The following is a 12301-nucleotide window of genomic DNA, read 5'->3' as shown; positions in this document are numbered from 1 at the left end:
ATATATGCTTCAAAATACAGTAAATCACAAATATTACTCAATAAATAACATTTCCCCAGAGCATTTGCACTGCCATTTGTGGATTCAAAAAAAAATCCACTCAGCCAGCACCTAATGCCTCCTGCGTCTTCCCCGTACGCGTGTCCTAACCCCTCTGGTGCCAAAATGCTGCTGCCCTGAAATTGCATCTGTCAGAGGTGTTGCGGCTAACTCAGAGGACTGCAGTTTCAGTATTCGGAGTGGTCAAAAATGGTTCTACTGGGTTTGTTTGTGCCACTTCCGCACTAGCTGCACGAATGTCAGGTTTTTGTATTGTTATTTGGTTAAGGTCACTTGCAGCATCTTGATGGCATTGCATTGTCTGCTACAGAGGAAATTCATCAGTAAGTTTTTGAATTGAAAGTGCCAGCTGCTGACAAAGACTGGTCCTTAACTCCATCACCTCCTGTCAAAGACTGTTATCCCAGGATTGTAGTCCTCCCACATCAGCATCAGTTTGCTTGCCCTCCCCGCCAGCATTTGCCACCTCCTGCTCCTCTGGAGGCCACTCAACAACTTTAATTTGATTACATTTATCATCATCTCCTCTTTCACCCATGGCTCTATTCCCTCTCCACGACACCTTTCAACAATATTGGGTGCTGTTGCCTGCTCACTATGCAGCTTCATGGCATATCACAGGGCTCCACATGCAGGCATGGTTTAAGCATTCAGTTAACACACACCTCTCCCCAATTCCCATGTCTGCTTGACAACCAGACACTGAACTACTGATTCCCACCAGCTGCCTTGCCCTCTCTTCATACTAGATTTAGGTTCTTGAGAAATGCCACACCACCAGCCCTGCTCAGTAAATGTTCCCAAGCATTATGAGCCATCTTAATCTGTTTAAACAGACATGCATCATAATTACTTGTGCTATCTTGCTAAGATTTGACTCACTTCATAGTTTAGAGTTAACATTCACTAAGCATTTTTATCTCACTAATCCAAGGGATCTGTACAAATTGTCAAAATCTCCAAGAGTAACAACTTCACAACCGTCTCAAATATGTCACTCAATCAGTCCACAAAATAAGACCTTCACTTCTTAACCGGTTAAATCCTAAATGAAAGTTCTACAAACCCTGCCAGATCGTGTCAAGTCATTCAGATTCTTGTGACATAGCACTATTCCACAGACTGGAGCAATTAGCAGTCACTGTTTCCGCAACCTCCTTCCATGCCAAAATGCTAACTTTTCTAAGTGCCCTGAGCTTTTCGTAGGCAAGCAGCCTGTGTCACTTTGCCTCTACCCCATTGAGAAGTACGTCAAGGTCTTCATCACTAAAATTATGACATTTCTTCCTCTCATCAGCCTTCTGCACTGCCATTTTTCTGCAAGAAAATATTTTTCAAATAACTGACAATTGGCTGGCATATTTATTAAGTACGTGCTCACTTTCAAAGTTACAGGTTCAGGCTGGAATGCAGCATGTAAGAAATTGAGTGGAATGCAGGACTGCAACATGTTACATTCTGGGCATAATGAGACATGGCATGAGAACAGCAAAGGAACAACAGATTTAGAACTGGGAAAATAAAGGTACTAACATCACGTTCTTACAAATGTTTGGTACGAGAACAATTTACAAAGTGCCGTTTTATCCATTTGTTCACAAGTCTTCAGTAAATCAACTAGTGTACAGCAGTAACTGAAAAATTACAACAAGTAACAAAACAATTTTAACATGTAAAATGGGGAAAAAACCATACAATTTAAGCTAACACCAACTAATCAAAACATTTGCATAATGCAGACTGATAGTCAACAATGGCAGAAACCTCAATATACGAGAACAGCGGACTTCAATTGCATATCAGAATATCCACAAGAAAATGATCAATAGGTGTTTCAGTCTGAACGAATAGTATTTTCAATAGCTCTTCATTTGCACTGTTTTGAAAAAGAGAACAAATATTAGTGAACAGCCAAGAAAGTGACATCCTCCAATGTTTACAATGACATCAAGAAATGATAATTGAGACTTGCAATTAACATGTTCTTTTGGCTTCTTTCAACCAAACAAGGCAACTTCCAATTGTAAACAATATTGCATAGAGTGCTTGATTCAAATATGTTAACCATCTCTAATTACAATCCATAATTGAGAATTCTGAATTGACCACAACTGTGGTAATATTCCTAATGTGGTAAAACGACCAAAGTGTTGAAAAATTAAACCTGCATTGGCAGCCAACATTACGTACCACTTTCAGCAGAATCTTTGACAAAATACTGTCATGTTTCTTCAATGCCAATTGCTGGAAAAACAAAAAAAGTATGTCAGAAGGCATAATAGCCAGGAAAATAAAAACAGGATAGCAAATGTCTTCACCTTTAGTCAGAAATGAAATAGAGCATCATCAGTCATCGCATCTGACGGCACTTCCTATGTGTATTATCATCATTCAGAGATGGAAGAACTGAAACTTTTGGCACAGTAATTTGATTGCAAGCAATGTTACTCATTGAAACTCACCTGAAAATTAATCATCCGTGTGTATACCCAAGCATTCAGGATGGTCAACATCTCTACCTGAGATAAGAGAAATGTGCTCAAAATGATTAAATCTTGGTATATTTAACTCAGGAACCTAATGCTGCGATCAGAGAACCAATACTCAACACTGCTCACCGACAGTAATTCCAGCTTTCAGTAGTTATCACCACCCACAGATTAAATTAGCTTCGAATTTACTTCGATTTACTTCAGATCTTGTAATATTTAAGTACATTTAATATAGTAAAACACCCCAAAGCAGAGAAGCAAAAAAACAAGCCAGGATAGAAATGTGTGGAGAAGACTTTAAGCATGTTTCAAGAAAATCTTTGGGCCAAGATGGAATGGCAGCAAATGGAAAAAGCTGAAATAAGGGAAATGCACCAAGAGCACCCCAAAATGCTTCAGTAAAAGTGACCACAATCCATTAAGAAAAAATTCATTTGCCACATAAAGGTCCTACCTTCAGCACTGACAAAAGCCAATTTGTGATTGAAGTCAGGTCAGCTCTATTTAGCCATCTTCCATTACAACAATGGGCTCTTGGATCCAAAGAAAAATGACAGACAATGAGCATTCAATTCCTTTTGAAAAGAAATTTTAAGAGCAAATAAACCAACATATATATTTACATCAAAAAGGTCTTAAAACATGATCAGAAAACCACTGCTCAACACATTCCAATCTGACGGTAATTCCAGCTTTTGAGTTTGGTTTCATCATTCATGTCTATCCATAACAGGTTATTCAAGTTTAGATACTAATCAAAAGACTGCATGCTCTTTTCAAAAAAAAAAAGAGCAAGCATTGGCTTTACAAGATGACAAAGCTAGTCTCCATTTTAGCGTATGTACATAATCTACTCAAAAACCCAATGATAGTGAATTTTATCAAGGGCACAAGCTGACCTGTTAGAGCAAACACTGTAGTGAACCTATCCAATTCCCATTCTTCAGATATGAAAATGGCCAACTGCGCTGGAAAAAAGCAATTAGAAAATACACTATTAGAATTCAGTACTTAAAACAGCCAGGCCACCTACCACTTACAGCTGTTTTGGATCATTTTGTTCATGCAAGCAATTCTACATGAAAACATGCAGATCCATAAAACTTGTCTATACATGACAAAACATGCTTACTAAGGACAGGCTATTTACAGTCATTAAAATCAAAAACTTCAGTGGTGCAATTTGAGGTTTGCTGCAGGTTATGCTTATGGCACTCTAATTATGCTGAAGGTTTGACAACTGCGATGCAATTGTGATGAGAATACTCTGATGCAAGCATGCCTGCTTTGTTAAATCAATAGCATAAGGAGCTGAAAGGTGTTACTGGAAAAGCGCAAGTCAGGCAGCATCCAAGGAGCAGGAGAATCAACGTTTCAGGCATAAGCCCTTCAGGAATCTTCGGGCTTATGCTCGAAACGTCAATTCTCCTGCTCCTTGGATGCTGCCTGACCTGCTGCGCTTTTCCAGCAACACATTTTTCAGCTCTGATCTCCAGCATCTGCTGTCCTCACTCTCTCCCAATAGCATAAGGACCCAGTTTTTCAAAAGGTGGCCATGACACTAGGAATCATGGACTTTGCACCCACTTGATATAGATTTGAAATACATTTAATTAAACTCACCAATTAACACACTCCCGCAGATATCAACTGTTAAAATAAAACAGCAATAATCAGTAATTTCATTCTTCAACTCAGGATTTATTAAAAACTAAGTTTCATATTTAAAAAGTCAGAATCAGAACAGGATCGTCAGCTTTCCAATCTGACGACACTTCTTATTCAGTTTTATCATTAAAAAGGAGAAATAAAAAGTTTTACAAGCTCAAACAACCTTTGCACCTCAATATTAATCGTGTTCCCGTGCCCCTACAAGCTTAAGCGATTCCGCACATGTTTGCAATTCCCGGGGAGTGAGATGGGTGAAGGGCCGCATACCCAGTCCCCCTCTCCCCTCCCAGCGACCCGGCCGCCATCTTACCGAAAAGAACACGTGCGACCCAAAAGATCCCCGGCAAAGCAATGGAACCCGACACGGGGCTCAGACAGAAATTCCGTACGAATAATCTTCTAGAGGTCAACAACTACCGCGAGGTGCGGGGAAAATGGCGGGACACAGGCCGAGGGAGGCTACGCCGCAGGATGTGCAGACGCGCGCAGATAGAGAGCAACCCAGACGCCGGATCGGCACGTGGCCCGGGGGTGAAGGAAACTGCGCAGCCGCCGGACCGGCACACGGGGAGAAGGGAACAGCTCATGCGCCACACTAGCGCAAAGAGAAATAAATGGATCAGCGCAGGCGTGGATCCGGCACACGCACCGGGACCGGGAAAAGCGCATGCGTTCCTTTCACCGTGGTGCCAGCGGCACCCCCTCCGCTCAAAAACACGCGGTGTGTTTCCACTGGGGAATAATAAGTTTGTGAAACTCTAATCGTTCGCTGAGAATACACTTCAACCGCCATCTCGTAACGAATTACCGTCATGACGGCAGCTCGTGAGCCGAACCGCTTCTTCGTAGAGCGGATACAGACCATCCGTACAGAGTTAGCGACACCCTCAGAGAGACCGTCTGTGTCGTTGGCTCGTGTTCTTATAGGCTCGGCTGGGCGCGCTCCGTGACGTCACATCAGAACTTTAAATTAAACTTCTAATCGGGAACACACACCAGCTCCGGGATGTACATCCAATTTAAATTGCTGCGCTGTTTAAAAAAACTCAATATGTGCCTTCATTTTCAATATTGATTTATGAACGGGGCAGTGGAGGAAGGTCATTTCCGCTGTGTTTAAATCGGGCGCGCGCGGGGTTGGGTCACGTGATGGTTCTGAATGATCTCAGCAGAGAAGCTTCTAGGAGGCATTGCTGCTTATGTGCAATGTGTGCTCATTTGGGTCAAAATACTAGGATTCTACATCCTTTTCTAATTATGCTTTACTGAGTCTCAGAATAGGTACCGTGGTCTTAATTATTTTCCGACGTCAAAGTTCCTGCAGTATTCCTTAAATTTTTTTTTGCTTCTGCAATGTTTTGTTGTAAGCATATTTTAAATTCAGGAATGGGATTTTGCTATTTGCAGTCACCTCGAAATAAACTCCTGGTGCTTTTCAAAACTTCTGGAAATCTTGCTTTGTAAGAAACTATGCTGTTCTTGAAGTGTTGAGCCTGGGCTTGATTCATCTTGTCGCTTAAATTGTGCCAAGGTGTGTTTTTATATCTATCTGAGATGTTTCAAATTGAGCTTGGATTAATCTCTTATCTGAAAGATAGCTTTGCTTCTTGCACTGAAGATCTGGAGTAAAACTTGACCTTTGGATTGTAAAAAGGCAAAAATGGTATTGTGTTGTCGTGAACCCTTCATGGAAAAACTAATTGAGACCTTTTTGCTATAGGAAAATTTAAATTATTTTAAATTGCTATGTTTATTATTCCAATCATTCTGTTCTGAAGAAGGGTCACTGGACTTGAAACCTTATCAATGTTTTCTCTCCACAGCTGCTTCCAAATCTGCTGAGCCTCTCCAACATTTTCTGTTTTTGTTCCAGGATACAGCAGCCTGCTTCATTGACACCACATCCACAACATTCCCTCCCTTTCCCACTAACAAACAATAGAACCAGTGTGTACTATTTACAAGATGCACTGCAGAAATTGACCAAGTTTAAGAAACTGCATCTTCCAAACCTATTACCACTACATCTTGAAAGACAAGGACATAGCAGTGTTTCTGTCAGCAAGTTCCCCTTCAAGCAGCTCACTATCCTCACTTGAAAATATATTGCTCTTCAGTGTTACTGGAGCAAAATCTTGAAATTCCCAGTCATAACAAGACTGTGTGTGTGTGTGTGTGTGTGGCTACACCTAATGGACTGCAGTGATTTGAGAAGGCAGCTCACCATCACTGCCTTGTGATAATAAGGGATGAACACTAAAAGGCATAGCCAGCAAAGCCATGTTCCATAAATGAATTTTAAAAATGTTTTCTAGGGTAATGTTCTGAAGGGGCTAATGTTCATTTTACACTGGCTCCACCTATTCTACTGATGTCGCACAGTCTTTTGGGGAGACAAAATGCCTTCTACCTGAGCTTTCAGAGGCAGTGAATATATCGACTAGCTGCCTCAGGTCTTAATAATTATGACTGTCCAAATGTTGTTGCATTGATTGTTATTATGCAATAAACCCCTTGTATCTTAGAACAATTGATCTTCTGTAGGCTCTCCACAGTAGTATATGCTTTACCATTAATTACTAAATGGATCCAAAACAAAGCAAAGACAAAGGAGGATTGGTGGCAGTGAACTATCTCAAACAATCCTTGACAACTTGTAGAGATGACAAATACCAAAAGTTGCTCGCAGTGATCATCTATGAAAATTCCAAAAAATAAACTGTTTTAATTTGTTTATATTGGAGAAAATGTTATTCCAATCATCAATAAACCAATTCCATTAGAAATCCCATTCAGGTAGTATAATTTTAATGCATTGGTGTGAGCATGCACAATTATACAAAGATGAATGGAAAGAAGTAAAATTAAAATAATATGTAATGTTTACATGTTTTAATGTAGTAAAATGGCTTGAGATACCATGAGCTGCAATGGCACTTTCACTTTAACATTATAAATTTGTTAGTGTTAATTTTAATCTTGATTGTCTATCACAGTTCCATCCCACCCACTGTTTAATTAAAATTTATATTTCTTTCATTAATTTAAAAGCAATTAGATTAATTATGTTCAAGCCTTCTACATAGAATCATAGAGATGTACAGCACAGAAACTGACCCTTCGGTCCAACCCGTCCATGCCGACCAGATATCCCAAACCAATCTAGTATCACCTGCCAGCACCTAGCCCATATCCCTCCAAACCCTTCCCATTCATATACCCATCCAGGTGCCTTTTAAATGTTGCAATTGTACTCGCTTCCATCACTTCCTCTGGCAGCACGTTCCATACACGTACCACCCTCTCTGTGAAAAAGTTGCCCCTTAGGTTTGTTTTATATCTTTCTCCTCTAACCCTAAACCTGTGCCTTCTAGTTCTGGACGCTCCTACCCCAGGGAAAAGACTCATCTATTTATCCTATCTGTGCCCCCCATGATTTTGTAAACCTCAATAACGTCGCCCCTCAGTCTCCGACGCTCCAGCCTATCCAACCTCTCCAGCCTATTCAACATCTCCCTATAGCTCAAATCCTCTAACTCTTCACTTTCAAGGAGCTATCAACCTGCATTCCAAGGTCTCTTTGTTCAGTAGGACCTTACCATTAAATGTATAAGTCCTGCTAAGATTTGCTTTCCCAAAATGCAGCACCTCACATTTATCTAAAACTCCATCTGCCACTTCTCAGCCCATGTTACATTCCATAATTAACATGTATGTTCTGAAAGTCTTTTTGCACATTTGTCCCTTTTGGTTGCTAGTTTGGCACACACTAGCAAATATAATTGTTTGAGTTAAGAAACAGATCAAGTTTCAGTTTGTTGCCTTGGGCAAAGATGTTATTCCCAAAAACTCAAACTAAAACATAAAGTGCTGGAGACACTCAGCAGTCTGACAGTATCTGTGGAAACAGAAAGTAGAGTTCTGAAGAAGTACCATATCATATCAGACTTGAAGCATTCATTTGGTTTCTCTGTCCACAGATGCTGCAAGACTGCTGTGTTTCTCCAGTATTGCATTTGTTTCAGATTTCCAGCACTCTATTTTGCTTTTACTCAAATGCAAACTAACCCGGAGACACTACAAATCCACCAGAGAATTATTTATAGTGCAGAAGGTGGACATGCAACCCACTGATCATTCATTCAAATGAAGAAAATTCAGGAAGACCTAATTGTACAATAGCAATTTATATTTATGTAGCATGTTTTATCATAATGAAGTAAACCAAAACAATGTAAGAGCATTATAAAACAAATCATGACATTGTGCTATATGAAGTGATATTTGATCAGAAAAACAAATACAGTACTTGATTAAAAAGATAGATTTTTAAGTAATGTCTTTGAGGAGGAGGAAAGGGAGTTAGTGAGACAGAAAGGTGTAAGTAGAGATTCAGTGTTTGGGATTTGGACACAGCTACCAATGGTGGAGATATTTTCAGTTGGGTACACATAAGGACAGAATTAGAGTGCAGATATCTCCCAGGGTTGAAGGAGATTAGAGACCTAGCAAAGGGCAAGGTCAAAGATGAGAATTTTAAAATCAAGACACTAATCAAGAGTCAAAAATCATGAAGGTCAGCAAGCATAGGGGAAAGGGACTTGCAGCTCTTTAAGGTATTGACAATAGAGTTATAGATAACGTCCAATCTACTGAGGATAGAATGCTGGAGACAAACCAGAAGCAGTTGTACTTGAGGTAACAAAAGCGTGAATGGAGGTTTCAGCAGCAAGTTAACTGAGTCGAGAGTGTGGCCAAGTGGTGTTGCAGAGATTGAAAAAGCAGTCTTAGTGATGGCATGAATATGATACTGGAAACTCATCTCAGGGTCAAATGCCATATCAAGGATGTGAATAGACAGATTTTGTTTCAGACTTGCTAGGAAGAGGGATAGAATTGGTAGTTATGGAATGGAATTTGGAGCAGGAATTGAAAACAATGGCTTCAGTCTTCCCAATATTTAACAGGGGGACATTTCTGCTCATCTAGTGCAAGATGTTGGATGAGCAGATGGATCTTTAGTAACACGGTATGAGAGAAATTGCAATAAGGTGCTGTTGCCATCATATAAATAAAAACCAATGTCATGCCTTTGGATGATGTTGTTTTGAGTCAAATGTTAATGAGAGTAGGAGGGGGCAAACTAATGATGTTTGGGGTGGTACCAGATGTAACAGTGCAGGAGCAGAAAGAGAAACCAATGCAAATGTTTCTTTGGCTATGATTGTAAAGATAAGGATGGAACCATGTGAGAGCAGTTCCACCAGCCATGAGATATTCAGAATGCATTGGGGGAGAATGGTGTTGTCAACTGCATCAAAGGCTGCAACAGGTCAAGAATGGTGAGGAGGGAAAGGTTACCATTGTCACAGACAGAATACATTTGTAACTTTCCTAAGAGCTGTTCTGGTACTGTGGCTGGAATAGAAACTTCTCATTCAGTGATTTCCATTGAGTAAACCTAAAGGAAAACTAACATTAGAGCAAAAAAAAAGTAAAATAAAATGTAACAAGCAATACTTGTGTTTTACAGATCTTAACACAAGATCTTTACAACACAAAATACAAAATCTATTCATTCACTTTTCATACAGTTTTGCTAATCCTTCTCACAATATAACTAATCAGCAATGCTTTTAGTGTTGACAATCAGTGTTCAATTTTTAAAAATTATGTTAGTCTTCACTCAAAAGTCCATTTATTACTTGTTAAATTAAATAGTGATTGTTGACGGATGTGTCAGGGTATCAGAATCAAGTCTAACATTATTATCCATCCTAGCAGTTCCATCCAGTATGGCTTATCGTGAAGCTTGCCAGCAATGGAATTCACTCTTCCTCTAATCTGAAGACTGAAGCCAATTGACTTTTCTGGCTCAATAGGCAGAGCCTATGATGGATTCTGTAGTAGAGACATCTTACTACAAGTCAGTTTAGGATTTTAAACCTTAATTCAGGTATTTTTAAAGGCGGAGAAGGGTGTTTGAGGGTTTAAAAAAAAACTAACAAAATATGGATATCTGAAGTAGTCATGACTTGGAGATGCCGGTGTTGGACTGAGGTGTACAAAGTTAAAAATCACACAACACCAGGTTATAGTCCAACAGGTTTAATTGGAAGCACACTGAAGAAGGAGCGTCGCTCTGAAAGCTAGTGTGCTTCCAATTAAACCTGTTGGACTGTAACCTGATGTTGTGTGATTTTTAACTTTGGATATCTGAAAGTAGTTTCAATATCGTTGATAGGAATCAGCTTTTCCTCAATCTTTCATCAATACAGAATATTTCATTATAAAATGCAAGTAAAAATCTTGCAAATTTTGTATTTGTTTGACATTTTTCAGAGTGTGTTGAAATCACAATATATATTTGGAAAAGGATTTGAGAATCAGTTTGCTTTTCATGGTTTCACAAGCATTTCCCATCTTCTTGGTAATCCAAGACTTTTTTTAATAAACCAATGTTTCAAAATTGAAAAATGTTGCGAATTTATATAGCATTCAGACTTAGTATGAAGTATTTTATTCTTCTTTCCAGTTATGTCATAATTTAATTAGGAAATATTAATATCTGCAAGCAGGTAGTACATTTTATTGAAAATCTATGCCAAAATGATAAAGTAATTTTGGCTTGGAATATGTGTAGATAATATCTCAAAGAACGAAGAAGGGTATTGATCCCAGGCTGGAAGACAGCAAGTTCTGTATTACTACAATGAAGGGAAACAAAAGTTATTAGCCTCTATTAGTTAATATTTACAAATGTAATCAATATTAAAGATGCAAAATTAAAACTAAATGCAACATTACATTCTATAAAATAATTTCATTTGTTTGCATCCATGGAGGTATTCTTCTGTTTTCTTTTAATATGTGCATGTGAGCACATAGATGCTGTGTTCTAAAATATCATTGATTATTGGTACAGAAGAGGGTGGGCCTTAGGCTAAATATCCACAAGACTAAGGTCCGTTACCAGCCTACTCCCGCTGCACAATACTGACCCCTGTCATAAAACATGGCAGGCCTCCAGACAATATAGATAAATTCCCATTTCTTGGGAGAGTCCTCTGAATGGGATTCATGATGAAAATCAGAACGCCTCCAATGTGACAATGCAGGCTTTGGCCTTCTGAGGAACAGAGTGGTTAATAATGAGGACTGCAAATCCAGCACAAAGCTCATTGATAGAAAACTTATTGGTGTAGCATAAATCCAAAACTTTTTACAAGCCTGGCTATGAAACTTTATTAATTTGGCTGAATGCATTCAATGGATTTTCTCATTTAGCAAGTACTGATAACCAACAGCAATAAAGATATAAAGTTTATATCTAAACACTTACAGTTGGCACATAATATTCAATGACCTATGATGTTCTTTCGAAAGTATGTCATAATAATGGGTTCCATTCAATTTATTGATGCAAATAATGCAGATTAGAACATGATGCCATTTAAAAAATTTCCAACAGATTGGTTATGTTAAAACCAATGCCAAAAATAATATTCCATCTTCACCTCTGTAACACCATGATATCAAAGACTTTTGCATGTTTGTATGTGACAATAACAGTTGTATTAACATGCATGTACCCAAAATTAGAGTAAAAAGCGTAGCTCAATTTTCAGTGAGCAACTTTTCAAAATGGTTTTGAAACTAGGATTTACTTTGTAAACTTATCATAAATATTTCAATAAGTTGTGGATAGCTACCTGAAGTGATTGATCCATCCTCTTGTAAAAAAGAAGATAAGCTTCTCCATTTCTAAACAAAATGAAAATTGTTAAACTGTGATAGTATACAGCGTGTAAAATATATTTGCATTCAGTGCACTACCGTTAATCATGGATCCAAGTGTACAGACAAGATATTGTGCTGATAGTAGCATGGAAAAGCTTGAGCATCAGCTTAGCAATTTTACCACAGCCCAGTGCTGGCAATGAGATGCTACTTCTGTGAACTGATGAAGGCAATGAAAGAAAAGTGGGTACTTGTTACATGGTTGGTTCACATGTACTGATCACTGGTTATAGGCTAGTTTCTAATACTAACATCATCATACATGCTATCTTCCATGT

At 38.8% G+C, this 12301-nt stretch overlaps 1 protein-coding gene, 1 long non-coding RNA gene and 3 other non-coding genes across 8 annotated transcripts in view; all 5 read right to left on the bottom strand.

Annotated features, from left to right (window-relative positions):
• Nucleotides 1-1403: 1403 nt before the first annotated feature.
• Nucleotides 1404-5130, bottom strand: LOC132821590 (uncharacterized). 2 transcript variants are annotated; one of them, XR_009645334.1, is made up of 7 exons: nucleotides 5032-5130; nucleotides 4176-4202; nucleotides 3452-3520; nucleotides 3007-3127; nucleotides 2523-2579; nucleotides 2251-2304; nucleotides 1404-1936 (listed from the first exon to the last, which is right to left on the bottom strand). It is a non-coding gene; the product is annotated as an uncharacterized LOC132821590 (long non-coding RNA). The 2 variants fall into 2 exon arrangements; XR_009645333.1 differs by having other exon boundaries at nucleotides 3007-3085; nucleotides 5032-5129.
• Nucleotides 2383-2455, bottom strand: LOC132821999 (small nucleolar RNA SNORD49). Its single transcript, XR_009645384.1, has one exon. It is a non-coding gene; the product is annotated as a small nucleolar RNA SNORD49 (small nucleolar RNA).
• Nucleotides 3197-3268, bottom strand: LOC132822004 (small nucleolar RNA SNORD65). The gene has a single exon (XR_009645389.1). It is a non-coding gene; the product is annotated as a small nucleolar RNA SNORD65 (small nucleolar RNA).
• On the bottom strand, nucleotides 4283-4351 carry LOC132822000 (small nucleolar RNA SNORD49). Its single transcript, XR_009645385.1, has one exon. It is a non-coding gene; the product is annotated as a small nucleolar RNA SNORD49 (small nucleolar RNA).
• A 5356-nt stretch (nucleotides 5131-10486) lies between the features above and the next one.
• Nucleotides 10487-12301, bottom strand: part of LOC132821589 (ubiquitin carboxyl-terminal hydrolase 47-like) — a 48881-nt gene continuing 47066 nt past the window's right edge. For 2 of the 3 annotated variants that reach the window (XM_060834256.1, XM_060834258.1), the window contains exons 11-12: nucleotides 11936-11987; nucleotides 10851-10930 (exon numbers count right to left, since the gene is read on the bottom strand). In XM_060834256.1, the coding sequence (XP_060690239.1) occupies nucleotides 10928-10930; nucleotides 11936-11987 (55 nt within the window). In that variant the 3' untranslated portion in view covers nucleotides 10851-10927. Of the gene's footprint in view, nucleotides 10931-11935; nucleotides 11988-12301 lie in introns of all 3 variants that reach the window. The other variant, XM_060834257.1, reaches the window with a different exon arrangement.

This window comes from Hemiscyllium ocellatum, chromosome 13 (assembly GCF_020745735.1).
Source record: "Hemiscyllium ocellatum isolate sHemOce1 chromosome 13, sHemOce1.pat.X.cur, whole genome shotgun sequence".
NCBI lineage: Eukaryota > Metazoa > Chordata > Chondrichthyes > Orectolobiformes > Hemiscylliidae > Hemiscyllium > Hemiscyllium ocellatum.
This window is presented reverse-complemented; position numbering and strand designations above follow the sequence as displayed.